The following is a 15,959-nucleotide window of genomic DNA, read 5'->3' on the forward strand; positions in this document are numbered from 1 at the left end:
AAAGGACAATCAAGAAGCAGCAGAATTTGCCCAGAAACGTCTTGCAGTCTCTGTCCTTGGTCCTTGGATGTTTTAAAGAGCAGACTGGATAAAGCCCTGAACAACCTAGTCCCATCTCACAGCTGTCCCTGCTTGAGCAGGGTGTTGGAACAGAGTTCACCTGAGGTGTCTTCCAATCTGAATTAGCCTACGATCCTAAAAAACCAAATCACCATACAAATTAGCTGTAAATTATTTGTATTAGAATAAAAAACTAAAATTGTGTTACACCCTTTAAAAATACTTAATGCTACAGCAGCTGGTGGCTGTCTGCTGTCTGTTAAATAAATAGCTTTTAGAAGTTCATGTCTTTCAATTTACTGATATTGCATTATTGTGCTATAAAGGATTTTCTCCACTGCTAGCAGGTTCAGATGTAAGACCTTTTGATAAACAAACCAGTGCTAGGTTGTATCAGACTCAACTGAAAGGCTATGTGCATCCCTTGATGTAACAAAGGTTTACATCACCTTTGGGAGTTCATCTGCTAAGCACTGCTGTACAGATGACTTTCTGAATTAATTTACCCCTCAGTACACAAGAATTTTCAAGGTCCCATGAGAACTGAAAAATTTTGTGTCATCTATTCAAAGCCATATTAAAAATGACCCTCAAGGAAAACCCTGCAAATTTCCATTAAAAAAACCTATCTTGTATCTAATGCTGTGATACTGAATCAAAATACAAGTTTTTATGACAAGAAAACAGAAACCAAACACATACCATGCAACACAACTGTCACACTAGAAGCACTATAGACTATAGCTTGCTTCTTAACCAGGAAAAAGATCTCAAGGTCATTGTGAAAAATTCCCCAAAAGCTCCATCTCATTGTGAAGTGTAGGCAGAAAAAATCAAGCAAAATGCAGACAGGGGTGGAAATAAAAGGGGCTGACCTACCTTTATTTGCATTGTATTAATAGGAGAGCTTGTTTGACAGTGCAATGGTCCATGTGTCTGAATATGAAGAATATAAAGAAGAAATTCTTCTCGACTGGATACAGGCCAACCGACACGGAGAACAGTATTGTTGATGGCACTTGGTCCTATATTGTGCAGCTGTCAAACAAACGTCATCAGTACTTTCCAAGGCAGTAAGTAACAACAAAAACCACAGCAACCACCATTTAGACATTTTCAAATTCTTAGTTTCCATAGCCTTGAAGTACTTTGGGAAAGATGTATAGATTATTAATATCATTTTATTGATGGAGAATCTGTGGCAGATAGGGAAAAGGAACTCTGCGTGTTAGTTACAAAGCCAGTAGCAAATCTGTGACAACAACCATTTTTGTCTGAATTTGTGTTCAAGAAATCCATCACCTTTCCCATTTTTTCCTATATATGAAAGAGCTGAAATTACCTAAGAAAGTATAAAAACCCCAAACCAAAACACATTAGAAAAATACACTGTACAAATATATACAATGAACCTTAAAAGAGCATACTTGGAAATAGTAGCTGAAACTTCAGGCACAAAAGAATCACATTTCAGGGTGCAGGAACAGAAGGTACAGCAGAGCTTAAACTAGTTCTTGTGATTAAGAACTCTATTTTCAACATTTATCAGTTCAAATTTCCCCAAAAGAAAAAAGAAACTAGTTTTCCTAAAGTAACATCCCAGGACATTATTCTTTTCTGGGAAAATGAGTAAAGGTAGAAATAATAGAAATTTAAAAATCTGGGCTATTAAAATATTTTCCTTTATCAGTTTACAATTTAAAAATATCTGATGACCACAGGAAGTTTGGATATGTGTTAACACTGGGCATGAGAGCTAAAGAAGCAGAACACCATGGAGCTATACTGAAAGTTTCTAGAGATGCGAGAACCTCCTTTTTGAAAATTTTGGTGACTGACAAGTTTTATTTAGAACCAAATAAAACCCACTTTCAATCTTGTATCTTCTTCAGGAATGGGTTTTTGGGTGGGTGTTTGGCCTTTTTTATGCTTTGCTGGTATCAATAAACCATGAAAGCAATTTCTTTAATCACTGTAACTATTTTAATACATTTCAAGTCATATATACAGTTCCACAACAGTCCAAATGCTTGAGACAGGTAGATTTGTTTAAGATTTTTCAGTTTAGAGAAACGTGTTAAGATGAGGAATTCACAAATAATATTTTGTATTTTACAGTTTGATTCATTACAGTTTAGTATTAGTCAAGCAAATTGTAATCTTACACTGCTGATTAAGCTCAGTTGCTTATATTTTCTTGAGTGCTAGTCTGTGAATTATAACCATATGTGAAGCACTCTGTTTTACCCCCTAGAATAAAGGTCATCCATCAGATTCCAAAGATGGCCTGTATTCCATGTAGTTCACTCAATGCACTTTTTTCTAATCTGAACTCTTCTTTTTTAATTGATGAATCATCCATAGAAAAAACCCAACAACAATACAAGGTAGAAATATGTATATTTCAAACATTAAGAGTGATTTTCAACAGAACGTTTTCTGAGCAATGAAGTAACAAGTTACATGTATGTCTACAGGTTTTTTTTCAGTTAGCTAGATGTTAAAGGAAATCTATTTTTCCTGTGCACAACACTTATAGCTTTTAATGAGAAACCAGTCAAATCACTGAAAATATTTGGCATCATTGTAATGAACTTTTAAGAACTGTTTTTAATTCTTGTCAAACACCCAAAATGTTTATAGGTCTCTTAGATGTCGAAGACGGACTCCTAGCATAAACTACTACCTTCTCCACTAACAGGAACAGATACTGGGGTTGTGAATTCCCAGATTAAATTTGGGTCATGTGCTAAAGTCAGAATATTTACTTTTCTAGCTTTATCTACTTGCAGATAAAGACAATAAACCAAATTCATCAGGATTTCCATGGAGGCAGCATGAAGTCCTGTGGCAACATATCTAATTTTTACCTCATAGATGTGTTCTACTAAAGGACCAAGTTCTTCTTCTTTTGTAGGTTCATCTCTGGGTTCCCAGTTGTGAAGTGGCAAAATAATTGTTGGGGGGTGAGACACTCTGTAATACATAAAACAGGTTAAAACAGTAACTGCTACCAGTGATCAGCTGGATTACTTTTGGAAAAAAATTAAGACCACTATAGAAACCTGAGGCCTTAAGGGCATTCATTTTATTTGGGCACATTCATTAGAATTAGGTGATGTGAATGATACAATGCTTCCATAAAGTACTACCCAGTCTTTACAGACTACTGAGGGTGTGCATTTAGTTTCATACTTCCTCTGATGGATGGTCCTTTACAAACAAGGGAGTGACTCTTTCTGTATTTAGAAAGAAGAATGCAGTCTGTTGGGCATTTACATCATTCTCACTGATGAGGTATCTGAATACATTATCCACAAAACCAGAGTAATGATATGTAAATAAATGTGTTTTCTCATTTCCATTTAAAGTCTGTAGATGTTTAATGCTATACATCTTCTTTCCCTGCAATACATTTTTAGATATTTAACTGCTCTGACTGTAAATTCCTGTAACTGCTGTTATTATTCCTTTAAAAAACCTTGCAAAGTAGTCTATCTCCTTTTACATGTGGGAAACTGAGGTACTGTGACTTCCACAAAGTTACAATGGAAATTCGTGTATCAAGAAACTGAATTCAGGACTAGAGCCTGAAATAGTGCTCCAGGCTTCCCATTTGCTTTGCAAATGAAGTGGCAGCTAAGGCATTCCCTGAAACACTGTTGCAACTTGCAACATGTAAATCAAACATAAATGAAGAAAACAGTGGCTTAATATTTGACATCTTTCTTCCCATCTTTCCTTCCCTTCTCTGTCTGATCTCAAGAAATTATCATTTCCATTTGAATCACAAGCATTTTATTTCTCATAAAAACTGGAAGTTCCTTGGAGGGGTCCCATTCAGATGCCAAACTTAACCTTATTCAGTTGTTGAGAAATTGGAATATCACATTCCAAGGATTCCTTTTAGCATGATAGGTAAGTTTTGGCACAGACATCTGTCATTTACTAGTACTGAAAGTAGCTCTTGGTGCTTAAATGGTAAGTATCACTCTTTCTTTACAAGGATCAACTCTCATTCAGTTTTGCTGGTTTCCAGAATCCGTAGTTTAAGGAAAAGCCATAAAATGTCAATGCTTGTTCTGCCAACACTGGAATTTTGCTGACAGAAAACTGTTAAAAAAGAATTGCTAATGAGTTTTTTTCAGAATATAACTTTTGACTAAAATGATGGACTTCTATCCACCAATGTTAATTTGCTTTCCATAGAATCTAAACAGAGAAAGCACCACTGCAGATTGCCCCTTCAAGAAGGGAACAGAAGACTGGATGTTTTTGTCACAATTGCTGACATTTTAAAGTACTTCAGGAAGAAACAAACTGTTCTTGCTTCCAGCTCTTATGTCATATACAATGAATGAAATGCCTGATAGAAACTTTTCTACAGAATTTAGCTTCTCAAAGCAGCAAGGGATCCCAGAGAAGAACAACTTAATACCCTCCAGCTGAAGTACAACTCTCCACGGAATTTAGGGTATCCTGGAGTATCCTGCTAACTCTAAATACCTCCCCAGACTTCAAAAGGCCAGCAGTTTGTACTAACAAGTATGCCAGAGGACAAATTTATAAGCCACACTAAGCAATAAAGGAAATGAAACATATTCATTAAAAAGTCCTTTCAGATGAGGTACTTAGCCTAACTTGCTATATTTCACAAATGGCCTTGTTTCCAATAAGAATTTTAATTATTAATTATTAATTATTGTCAGAGAATAGGAACTTTCCTGTGTTGTTACAAAAGCCAAGACACAGGGATCCTTAAGCTACCGGAAAAATTTGCAAACCAGAAACTGTATATAGACAAAAAGAAGCAGGCATGAGGTTTCAAAAACCAGGGCTTTCTGTTACACTCCCTGTGCGGTGTTTTTCTTATCCACAGAATTATGAAGTGGAAAGGGTAAATGTAGACATTCAATTAAAATGATAATAAAGGACATTTATTTCAACAGATTTTGAGGACTTCTACTATTGACATGAAAGTAGCAAAATCAGGTCAAATTAAACAGAAATCCTCTATTTTGACTATTTTATTTTGCATTTAACTGAGAATATTTTTAACATTTGAACGATTTATTAGACAAAGATTTTTCCTAGACTTTTAGGTGACAATGACCAGTCAAACAAGAGCACTGAAAAATAAGATAAAGGAAGTATGTTCTACAGAAAATGCTTATGTGGGATATACAAGAAGAATTCTGCCAGCTGCAAATCATCCCAGTCCAAATTAGTTCCTTCCTGAATCCCTCATTCCTCTAGTGCTCTTTCTGCAGTGGGAAATAACAATTACAACTATAAAATTCTTGAATTTTTATAGGATAAAAAGGTAAGCAGAATAATCAAATCTCAGTTATCAGAGCAACTGCTCATTGAATGAACTATCTAAGGAGTTACCTTAAATTTCTTTTGAATATTGAAGAAGATTTCTTCCTTTCTCATAGAGGCAGTATTTGCATGGGTCCACTGTGCAAGTACGTATGCATATATGCATATGCCCAATTTAATAACTACTTACTTTTCCTCAGTAGAATGTACAATGATTCCAGTCCCACTTCATGCAACTCTGTGCAGAGCAGTAGGGAAACCAATGCAAGATGTTTTCTAGTCCAAATGTGGACATAGTCTCTCTTTTATTTTTATCTAGGAAATTGTGAGCAAACAGTTCCCTTGGAGCTGTATGCTTTAGCATCTCTGAGCAATTAGCAAAATCTGTCAACAACGCATTTGGGAATGTTCCTTTGTACATGCATGCTATAGCCAATAAAATGAAAAGACTTAAGAGGAAAGGAACTGGAAGTCATTCAATTAAGTAATTCCTCTGTGTTTAATGACCTGTTTCTTAGCACTTCAGGCAGCAATTCAAGCTACTTTTTCCACTTGTGGGCATGCTCTTTTTAAGACCTGAGGATGTTTTGGTCATTTTTTGGTGTCTACCTATTTACCTCTTACAGAATTTTTCATTAAAAAGAACACACTATGGCACAGAAAGAATATGAAAGAGGCAAAAGGTTTCAAAAAAGTTTGCAAAGAATACAAAAAGTTTGTAAGATTTTTCTATGAAAGTGATGAGCAACCTCCCTAAAAAAAACCAGAATCCTCAGCACTGGAAGCAGCTCTTTCTGAGAAGTCTTGTATATGTATCCATAACCATTTCACTGAAACACTGAAACTCCAGCCTGTCCTTAACCTGGGTGTCCACTCATGGCAACACCTAGCAGTTGCTGGCTCCTAACATTTTCTCACACATCTGCAGCCAACCAACTAACCCCTTTGATTCTCATTTCCTCAGCCTCTACTTCTCTTTCTGTGTTACCTTCCCCCTCGTTTTGTATTGTTCACCACTCTACCAACCCAGCTCACCTCGCTAGATCACCACTAACCACAGAAAATGAGATAATACTCTCATTTCAGTTCTTGTTAAACATGTTGTCTTTCAACTGCTCCTTTTCAGAAATATAACCATTAACATATATGCACATAGTCTTTGAGTGCCAGTCCTCTTTTTTCAACCTAACTCTAGCCTTAGCATTAGTTTTCTTAACCTGGAAAACACATACAAAATGTGATGAAAAATACTTTAAAAATCTCCCTGATTTAGACTGAATATTAGAGCAGAAAATATGATCCCTGTGGTCTGCAAAATGCTTGGACTCTCTGCTGGCACTAGGTAGTCAAAGTATTGTCTTAGAAATGATAACAATAAATGGATTTTTATAAATACATAAAAGTATAAATAAATTTATTTTTATTTGTTTACACCTAAGGCAGCCCCTTGAGGTGCATCATGTAAGATCTACCCCTCTTGCATCAGCCAGGCCTCATGGCCTGATTGTGGGAGTGAAGTTGGACCATGTGCCTCCTGTTTTCCCCTTGCGGAGCTGAGAATGGTTAAGCTCCAGAGCTGTAGATTGAGAAGAGGAGATACAGGAAATCTGAGATCCCAGACAAAAAGCTTTTTGAGCAATTATTTGCTTTAGAAGAACATCCTGCTGACTTCCCCCAGGATGCCAGGGTAGGAGTCTAGTTCCAACATTTTGCAGGGTAGTCTGAGATTCTTATCACCCAGTTGCATTTTATAGTTTCCAAAACCAAGTTGTATGTGAAAACAGAGATAGAAATAGTATCATTGATCATATCCTGTGCTTGTTTAGTTTCGGTATCCCTTGTGCCAGTGGACAGGCACCTGCTTCAGATGGAAATGTAAGAATCCTACAGTAGTAGCTGGTTGACCTCTTGTCATTCCTTATTCATCCTTGCTCCAAGGGCCTCACTCTACTCTCTATTAGTATATGCCTTGCCATAACATGTTTCATCATTCCAGTCATAAAAGCAGCAGATTCTGCTTTTGTATTCAGAATTAAGTGCCTAAGTGGTTGCACAAGCAGACATACACATATGAACATATATTTTGTACTAGTAACATCCATACACAATTTGAATGTCCAAATAAAATGTTGCCTTTGACTGGTGTTACTACAATGTGGGATTCTACAGTGTGCTGCATTTGCACAGACACTCAGTAAGTTTAACGGAGCCCAGGTGAGCAGTCTTGCCCTACATGACCTGGTAAGTCCTTAGTAGTTCCATCCTGCAAGGCTTGCAGGGGTAAGACTCCCTGGGAATTCTGAGGTGTTCTTGGTGGGTAATGCATTTGGGATTATAATATGTCAAAAGATTCACTACATGAGATTATTATATGTGGAAAGATTCAATACAAAAAATAGTTATCATTATGAATTGAAATGGTTGAATACTTACCCTCTGATCTGTACTTTAGCCACTGCACTGATGTTGATATGGAGGTTAACTAAATTGCTGCTGGCATTAATCTTGTTAGAACTGGAAAAGATATGTACAAGAGTTAAAAAAGGTTATTTAGCAGAACTCTAGATTGTTATAGATACAACACGAAATACCACAAGGCCTACAATCAGGAAGAGATGCCATTGGACATATTACAGCATGGGCTTCCTGTAGCCACTCTTCAGTCCTGTAAGGCACTTAAGTTTGATATTATTTGAGCTTATCATGTGCTTAATAATAAAATCAACTCAAGCTTCCTTTGAAGAATCCTGTGCATGAATACGATGATACAAATTTATTTAGCTCAGAATGTCGTGTAAATTCCCTTGTTCAACCTGGCTATATGTATGGATAGGAGTATCTTAACAGAATACAAGGGTGTTTCATGTATTGGAGGAAGGCATTGATAATGAACAAGATAGGCTTTGTTATAATCAAATTTGCTTTTATGACTCTTCAAACCTGTGACTTCTGCATGACAGAGTCTTTGAAGAGAAAGAACCAAAATAAACTGTTTCTTTACCTTTCTCATTTTCTCCCCTCCTCTATCCAGAGAGCGTTTACACTCTTAATCCCACTTAGCAATGAAAACAGATCCCTATGTTTAAAGCCTGGTGCTCTCACTCATTTTATTGTCTTTTCTTATTGCAAATCCTTAGTAATAAAGCTAGTTTCTTTTACTTCAAAAGCCATTCCTATGACTATAGCCCATTCACATAAAGAAAGGTTTGCAGGTTCAAATTCATGAAGGTAGTGAAAATAAATAATTATAGACTTAGAATGTATTTAATTATGGGATTAATGATGCTAAGTTTGGAGGTTTTTTTCAAGTAAGTGTGGAAGTACTTCCTTGCTCCATGGAGACTGAGTTTCTATTGCTGTCACAGTTCACTGTTATCACATCTGGGTAGCATCAGTCAAATGGAAACACTCAGAGGAGGCCAGCATTCCCAGCGACTGACTCCTGAGAAATTACGGGCAATACTGCTTTGATCCAGACTTTCTGGTTACAGATTGCTAAGATTAGAAGCAGCTCTAATTTGTTTGTAAACTAATGCAGATTTCCCTCAAACATAATTTGAACTTTTGATGTAATCCTCTATAGCCATTGCTTTGAGTACGAAAGTACAAAAATTGTTTAAAGTATAAAAATGACTATACCAGTAATTTGTTAGAATAAGCCGCTCTTCAATTTGTATAATGGTACTATTATCCACAGAGTTAAAATACAGATTTTGATCATATATATTTCGTATTCAAATCTTGTTTGTGCTTTATGGTATTTTGTAGATAAGAAAATAGTTTAAATAGAAGTGCCAGGACACCTCCTTCTCTAAGGGGTATATAATTGCCTAGCAAGATCCACATCAGAAAAGGAATCAGATTTCAAGACACTACTCAGCCTCTTGCTTATTTCCTATAAGTAATGAACTTCAGTCTTGCAAACCGAAATATTTATTTTCCACTTTATGTTTTGGAGTAAATTAAAGGTCTTTCTTTTGAATAACTCAGACCAGGACACAAATTCAGACATGTTCTCTGCTTCCCTTTCCTTCCATTCAGGTAATTTCCTCTTTCTGCCTTATGGATTTCTATTTCCTATTTCTTTTAAGATTGTTTTTTACTTGTTCACTGAGGACGTAGAATTGCATAAACTGTAGTGGTGCTTGAGAATGAACGTAGAAAGCAGTGAGTTTTAACTGTAGGGTACATTCCCTATGCAAGAAGTTTTACTTTTTTTTTTTAAGTAGCTGGGTGCTTTTCAGTATTTTGATACCAGTTTGTGGAATCTGTCCTTTTTAGTAGCCCAACAGATCTCCGCCTTTTACATTTCAGTGAATCACATGGAGGAAGCACGAGAGGTTGCTGTCTCCTGAAGTTCAGACTTATTCCTCAGTAAAGCCTTGTCACTTTTTCTATGAAAATGACCTACTGTCAACTCTTATTACCTAGAAGGATCTAGCTACTCAAAATGCTCTGAACCTCTCCAATTTCACAGCATGAAAAGGCTAGTGACAAGAGCCTCTGATACCCATTTAAAACTGTATTGCTTGCATTAATGACAGTGAAGAGTGGCATGGACAGGGGACCTACAAGTTACATGTTACATCTTGTATCTCTCTCTGGAGGAGATGGGCTCAGGGTGCCATGGGCCCAGGTTTGCATGATCTCCAGCTCACCAGCAAGACCTCCAGGAGAGGGCTGAGACCTGACCAGGCAACTCACTGTCTTCTGTGGAGTTGCTGTGCCCTTCCTGAGTTTCAGTATGTCCTTTCCTTCAAGGGTTACATTATGGAAACATGACTTAAACATTTTAAATGTCTCAGTTATTTACCATAGTGAACATGATCAAGGCCCTCATTAAAGGCCAGACATTAGCAATTAAGTCTTTGTGTGTGAGGCACGTAGGGCTCCATCAGGAACTCCAGTGTGTATTTGATGAGGACAGATGGAGCAGAAGTCCTGTCACCTACTGAAAAAGTTCCAGGTTTGTTCTTGCTGTTATCTTAACCCAGCCTGTCCTCTGCTTTTTTGTCACTGTGGAGGAAGTACTGCTCAGCATACAACAGAAGATTCCTCAGCAGTAATATTTCAGTCCCACAAATATGGAGGAAACTAATGGGAAAATGACAAAGGTTCACCTGCTTCAAACTGAAAGTGTTTTCTCTCTTCATGCCAGTAAATCTGTTGAGTAGATTTTAACTGCTCTCCTTCTATTTTCTAAATTGTTGTGAAGAAGTGGCAGGTTTTTTTTTTTTCTTCAGAGCATGATATGTTTTTAAATACAGAACTTTGTTACAGAGTGATCACTGTTCATTAATTCTGAAGTGGAAAACGAAGTGCAAATTTGGCAAATCTGTAGAAGATCCTTGGATCACTGACCAAAATCAATTAACCTGAATTTTAACAAAATAAAATCCTCAGCATAACTCTAAGACTGATTTTGCTAAGAGCTAACAAGCCTCCAACTCCACAAATCCTCCTGAAGAAAGCTACCATAGGAAAGCCCATGAAGTAACTACTGACACTGAAGAGTCAGAGCGACCTTTTTATATATTAAACTTCAGATATCAATAGGAATTCAGAATTTAAATAACCATACTCTTGATAAAACATCTAACCTTTTTATTTGCAGCTCAAAATTGATGCTGAAATCTGCATTTTCAAAATGCTGTACAGAAAATCGAATGCCTGTAGAGAACTGAGAAAGAAACAAAACAACAGGTTACTAAAAATGGCTGATCTCTCCATATCAAGCAGGACTGTTCAACATTGCATTTCACAGACTTGTATAGGATACCGCTGCTTTGTAAAATTAATATGAAAGAATATCAACTGGTTGTCTTCAGGAAAAAATACCATCCTGCCTGTGTATGTCACCAGACGGAAAACTTGGCTGGACAGAGAAGCATACTCCTAAGAACACAGCAGTGGGTCCTTCTTCATCCAGACAGTCTTTGCTTTACTTTGTCAAGTCAAAAGAGAATAATAGCTGTCTGGCACCTCGCATCCCTGCCTCCATCCATGCATGCCTGTATCCAGGTCTCCAGGGCTTCCTGCCCAATCCCGTTATCTCTGTCACTGTGACATATGAGCTGCATGTTTTAGGTGTTGCGGGGCTGACTGATCACCTGTTTTTCTTCTAGAAGCTAAATTAGCAGCAGCTTGATATTTTAGTTTGATTTGGTTTGACTTTTTTCATTGCAGTTCAGTTCAGAGGAATACAACCTCAAAATTATATTTGCAGTCCAGTTTGCCAAAACTTGCAGTGTGTGACCACAGAAGATAGAGGGTAAAACACACAGTTCCCAAAACTGAAGGAGATAAGGGCTTCCACTGGTGCTCCCTTGTGTTCATACAGACCATGCTTCCTCCCTTTGATAATTTCCATTTGATTGGCAAGAAGGGCATGGAGTAAAGCAGAACAAGTTAATTCAGAAGAGAGAATGGAATTGCAGGGCCAACTAAAGAAGGAACATACAATAGCATATGGTGAGGTCTCTGCAACCCTCTTGCTGGACATATTTACAGCTCCAGTATGTAAGTAGCAGGGGAGCAGGGGAAGATGCCATCTGCCCTCCATGTTAAATTAATAAAATTAATAGAATCATAGAATCATTTGAGCTGGAAGGGACCTTTAGAGGTCATCTAGTCCAACCCCCCTGCGGTGAGCAGGGACATCTCCAACTAGATAAGGTTGCTAAGAGCTCCATCTGGCCTGACCTTGAATGCCTCCAGGTATTGCAATGTTTAAATGTACTGCAATGTTTAAATTAATCTTTTTAATTGCCTCACTTCAACTGCATATGTTTTAAATCTGGTAATTTCTGAAATGCAAATTTTGTATCGAGACTGACAGCGAAGTCTACAGCCTGTAATCTTGTACAACTTCTCACTTCCCCCTACCTCCCCTATTGCCTAATGGTAGAATTTCCTGCCAGATAACTTGCACACTGCTTTCATTTTTCTTAAAAAGGATGGTTACATATAGCCATATTCTCCATGTGGAGAAACAATCTTCCTGAGAAATTCATCAAAAAGGCATTAGGAAATGAGGACATAATTCCTTCATCTCTGCCAGTATCTGACTAGATTACAGGGGGCGGGGGTGTGGGAGAATGAAAAAGAGTTGTCTGCTTGGCATACCTTCCTTAACATACTTGGGGTAGCATTGTCAGCAACAGGACAGGACACAACAATGTAGAGTTTTATGTTTGGGACCTAGATTCAACATCACTGAAGAGGAGGCATTTTCCTCTGTGGCTGTCATGTCAGATGTTTAAGCAATTAGTTTTTCCCAAGCATTATTTTTTTAAAATTTTCATTCAATTCTCTTTCTTTCCTCCCTTGCAGTGCTGCACTGAATCTTAATCCATCTCCAGGATGAGACTTAGCTAACATGTTTCAATTACTTTCAGTTGTTCTATGCCGAAAACAATATTGTTATCATAAAAGAAATGGCAAGTTCAAATCTTTGAATTTTGACCATTTTAATGTCACAGCTAAGCTCTCTTTTTGGAAGTAAAATCTTTAAGATGAAAAGATAATGCTCATTAAATTAAACAGAAGCTGAAGAGCTGACTTGGGATAGAAATGTAAACTATTTTTAAGACCACTTTTTGGAAATTATTTTAACTGTATTGATATTTCATTCACCTTAAAAAATATAACAATTTTTTTAATCTCTGAGACAAAAATTTCCAAATATTCAATTCAGCATTTCTGTTACTGCTTTTACTAATCAGTCTACATAAATTTGTTTCCACTTACAGCAGAAAAAAGATTTGATGAATGAAGGATAAAATTTTCCTCAGCTAGAGCAGATATGAAGTGCAGTTTTGACGATCTATTATACTCCTGAGGCTTAATCCCTTATTTAATGCTGAAACACACTCCTACCGTACGAGTCTAATAAGCAGCAGATGTTGCCTTTGTATGGTCATATGACTTTGTTAATGTCACGTAGCCCTTGGCATTGCTCCTAATAGTGGGGCAAAGATGCTCACATGCCCTTGCTGAAAACCCTCTGAGGCCAAAGGAGTTGAATTTGCTAGAGCTTGCAACTTAGCAATCATTCAACCTCTGTATTTTAGCAGGACATCCATTTCATCAGAATAGTTTAATTTTATTTAAAATTTTCCAAGTGAAATTAGTTTCATTAAAATTGCTTTATTTTCCACATTAGTAATATCATATTTCTCTGAAATACATGACATTTCTGCTATTACTGATAAGCTTTAATCTGTTACTATGTTTGACAGGATCTAGGAGTACAGTGGGAGACAGAGGGCTAGCTTTTTTTTGTAGTGTCTTACAGTGCATATGAAAGATAAAACCTCTGTGCTCTTGAAGAATCAGTTTGGTACATACCAAGAACTAGGCAGGGTTAGAAGGCTCCCAGCCTTGTTTCTATTCATTTCTATTAACTTCCAAATTGTTCTACCAGAATTTATAATAAAACCTACATCTCACTTGCTAAGGCTGCTGAATAGGTATCAGGAAGCTTGTCAGTTTGATCCATTTCAGTGCCATAAATAAGTACTCTGAGCACTCTCTGCCAGTGAGATGGTATCACAGGTATTCAGCTTGCATTCTGGGCCATATACTATTGTGATTTTCCTTCCCATTTCTTTTTATCTTCTTTTTTACCTTTTCATCTTCTTTTAACCACAGAGATATTACTGAAAAGATTAAGTAATTTTTGTGGCCAGTAAACAATTTTGAGGTCATAGATTTTCAAAAGTCAGAGATATACCAATTTTTATGACAATAACGCATTTTGAAGATGTGAAGTGTCAGACAACTCTGTAGCCCGCTGTAGTAATATCCCATGGGTTATATCACAAAATCCTGACATAAACCTCATACTCAGAAGTTGATGTTAAAGAGTTCAAGAATTCTAGGATTTCAGGGTGCTGAAAAGTCATTATAGTGACTCAACAGTTAAGAGTTTTAGGAATGTTTGATTTTGACCTAACCCTCCCTTCCTACTCCCTCACAACTTCCACAAAGAGTCCCTTTCTGACCAAATATTTTGAGAATAACTGATCTCCTGCCAGAGTAGAATTGTTTTGCAAAATTGGAAATGGATCAGAGCAACCTTTCATGATTTATGCAATTTGTACAAAGGGCTGGTATTTTGCTTTTGGAAGTACGTTTACCATCATAAATAAGTTTGGACTGAAAAAGCTCAAGTCCTTTCACCTTTATGAAGCTTCCAGGAGAACTGGTTTCAAAGATAAAGTTAGGCTTTAAGCTTTCACTCATTATAATCAAACACTTTTGCCATCTGGCTTTGTAATGCTCTGTCTTCATATGCCTTAATTTTCAAGGGTTGGATTCTTTAGTTGTAAGCCAGAGTATCCTTAAACATGTTATGAACCCTGTTGTTTTATTCTGCTACATTTAAGTCCCTCTTTATGAAGTATTTCGCTTAGGAATATTTGGTAACAGTGTATTTACGGCAGCACTAGATCTGATTCTGAAGAAAAACAGGACTAGTTATGCTGTGAGAATACTTAAGGAGACAGGTGAGAGTAGTACTGCTTTAGTGGCCACCAAATAGCATTCCTGAAGTCTTCACACTGCTCACATTTTGGGTCAAGGATGATGTGGAAACAGGGCTTTGGATTCAAAGGGAGGAGTGTGAGGAGCTGTGGTCTAATACCCCCACACTCAGACCTTTCCATTGCTTATGTTTATCACAATATGCAAGCCGCAAAGATTTGCTCCTAGCTTGGTATACAATCTTAGCATCTCTTGTGTTTAATCTTTCTTTTCTCTTCCAAATCCATGGGTTTTTAAGCCCTCCCCCGCACTGTCCCCCACATCCCAGTCATCCACAAGATTGTTGTTCACTTCTGTCTGTATCTTGAGAATTTGCTTCTGCCATGAGACTAACCAGGAAAACACTAAGCAGATATCTAAATTTGCTGGTTTTCTGGTACAAGAAACTATCTGCCTTGACTTGGAATTTATCTAGTGCTTTGGCCCACCATTGCCTCCCATCACCCCATTACAAAAACTCCATTCCTCAGAAATGTTTTTAATTACTCTTATTTTTTAGGAGTTTCATTTAGTAGAATAAAACAAAAACAAAAACTACAAAACCTTTTAGCCCTCCTCTCTATGTCCTTCATAGAAAATGTTTATAGTACCCCCTTCAGACTTCTAGTTCACATTAGTTTTACAGAGAAGGATCCTCACCAGGTAGGTTCCTGTTCCCAGTAGGTTCATCACCTGGAGTTCATTTTTCAATGGTTTCCAGCTCCTTGTAATCCCAAAGAGTCTCCCTGGGACTGCTCATGACCATGAAAGCAGATGACTGTATAAGACACCTGGTTTCACATTCACTTTCAAAAGCTCTATGACTGATCTGAAGCTAACTCTACGATCCAAACAAGCTTATTCTAGTCCCAGTTTCCTATTATATAACCCATTTGGTTCTTTTATTGAGGGTCAGACATGAACTGCTTCAAGATTGTAAGAGGCCAGGAAAACGTCCCTCCATAGAGAATCTGAAAAGTAAAATATTGTTCTTCCATAGGACAAACCCTAACTTAGTAGGGATTTTGAAAATACTAAGGAGATTTGCTTTG

General features: G+C 37.2%; 1 protein-coding gene across 1 annotated transcript in view; it reads right to left on the minus strand.

Annotated features, from left to right (window-relative positions):
* LOC104158761 (integrin alpha-8-like) overlaps positions 1 to 15,959 on the minus strand; it is a 60,157-nt gene that overhangs the window by 32,712 nt on the left and 11,486 nt on the right. The window contains exons 8-11 of the mRNA XM_009696495.1: positions 10,983 to 11,062; positions 7,816 to 7,896; positions 2,931 to 3,036; positions 940 to 1,098 (exon numbers count right to left, since the gene is read on the minus strand). Of these exons, the coding sequence (XP_009694797.1) occupies positions 940 to 1,098; positions 2,931 to 3,036; positions 7,816 to 7,896; positions 10,983 to 11,062 (426 nt within the window). The remainder of the gene's footprint in view (positions 1 to 939; positions 1,099 to 2,930; positions 3,037 to 7,815; positions 7,897 to 10,982; positions 11,063 to 15,959) is intronic.

Source organism: Cariama cristata, unplaced genomic scaffold (genome assembly GCF_000690535.1).
Source record: "Cariama cristata isolate BGI_N322 unplaced genomic scaffold, ASM69053v1 scaffold7560, whole genome shotgun sequence".
NCBI lineage: Eukaryota > Metazoa > Chordata > Aves > Cariamiformes > Cariamidae > Cariama > Cariama cristata.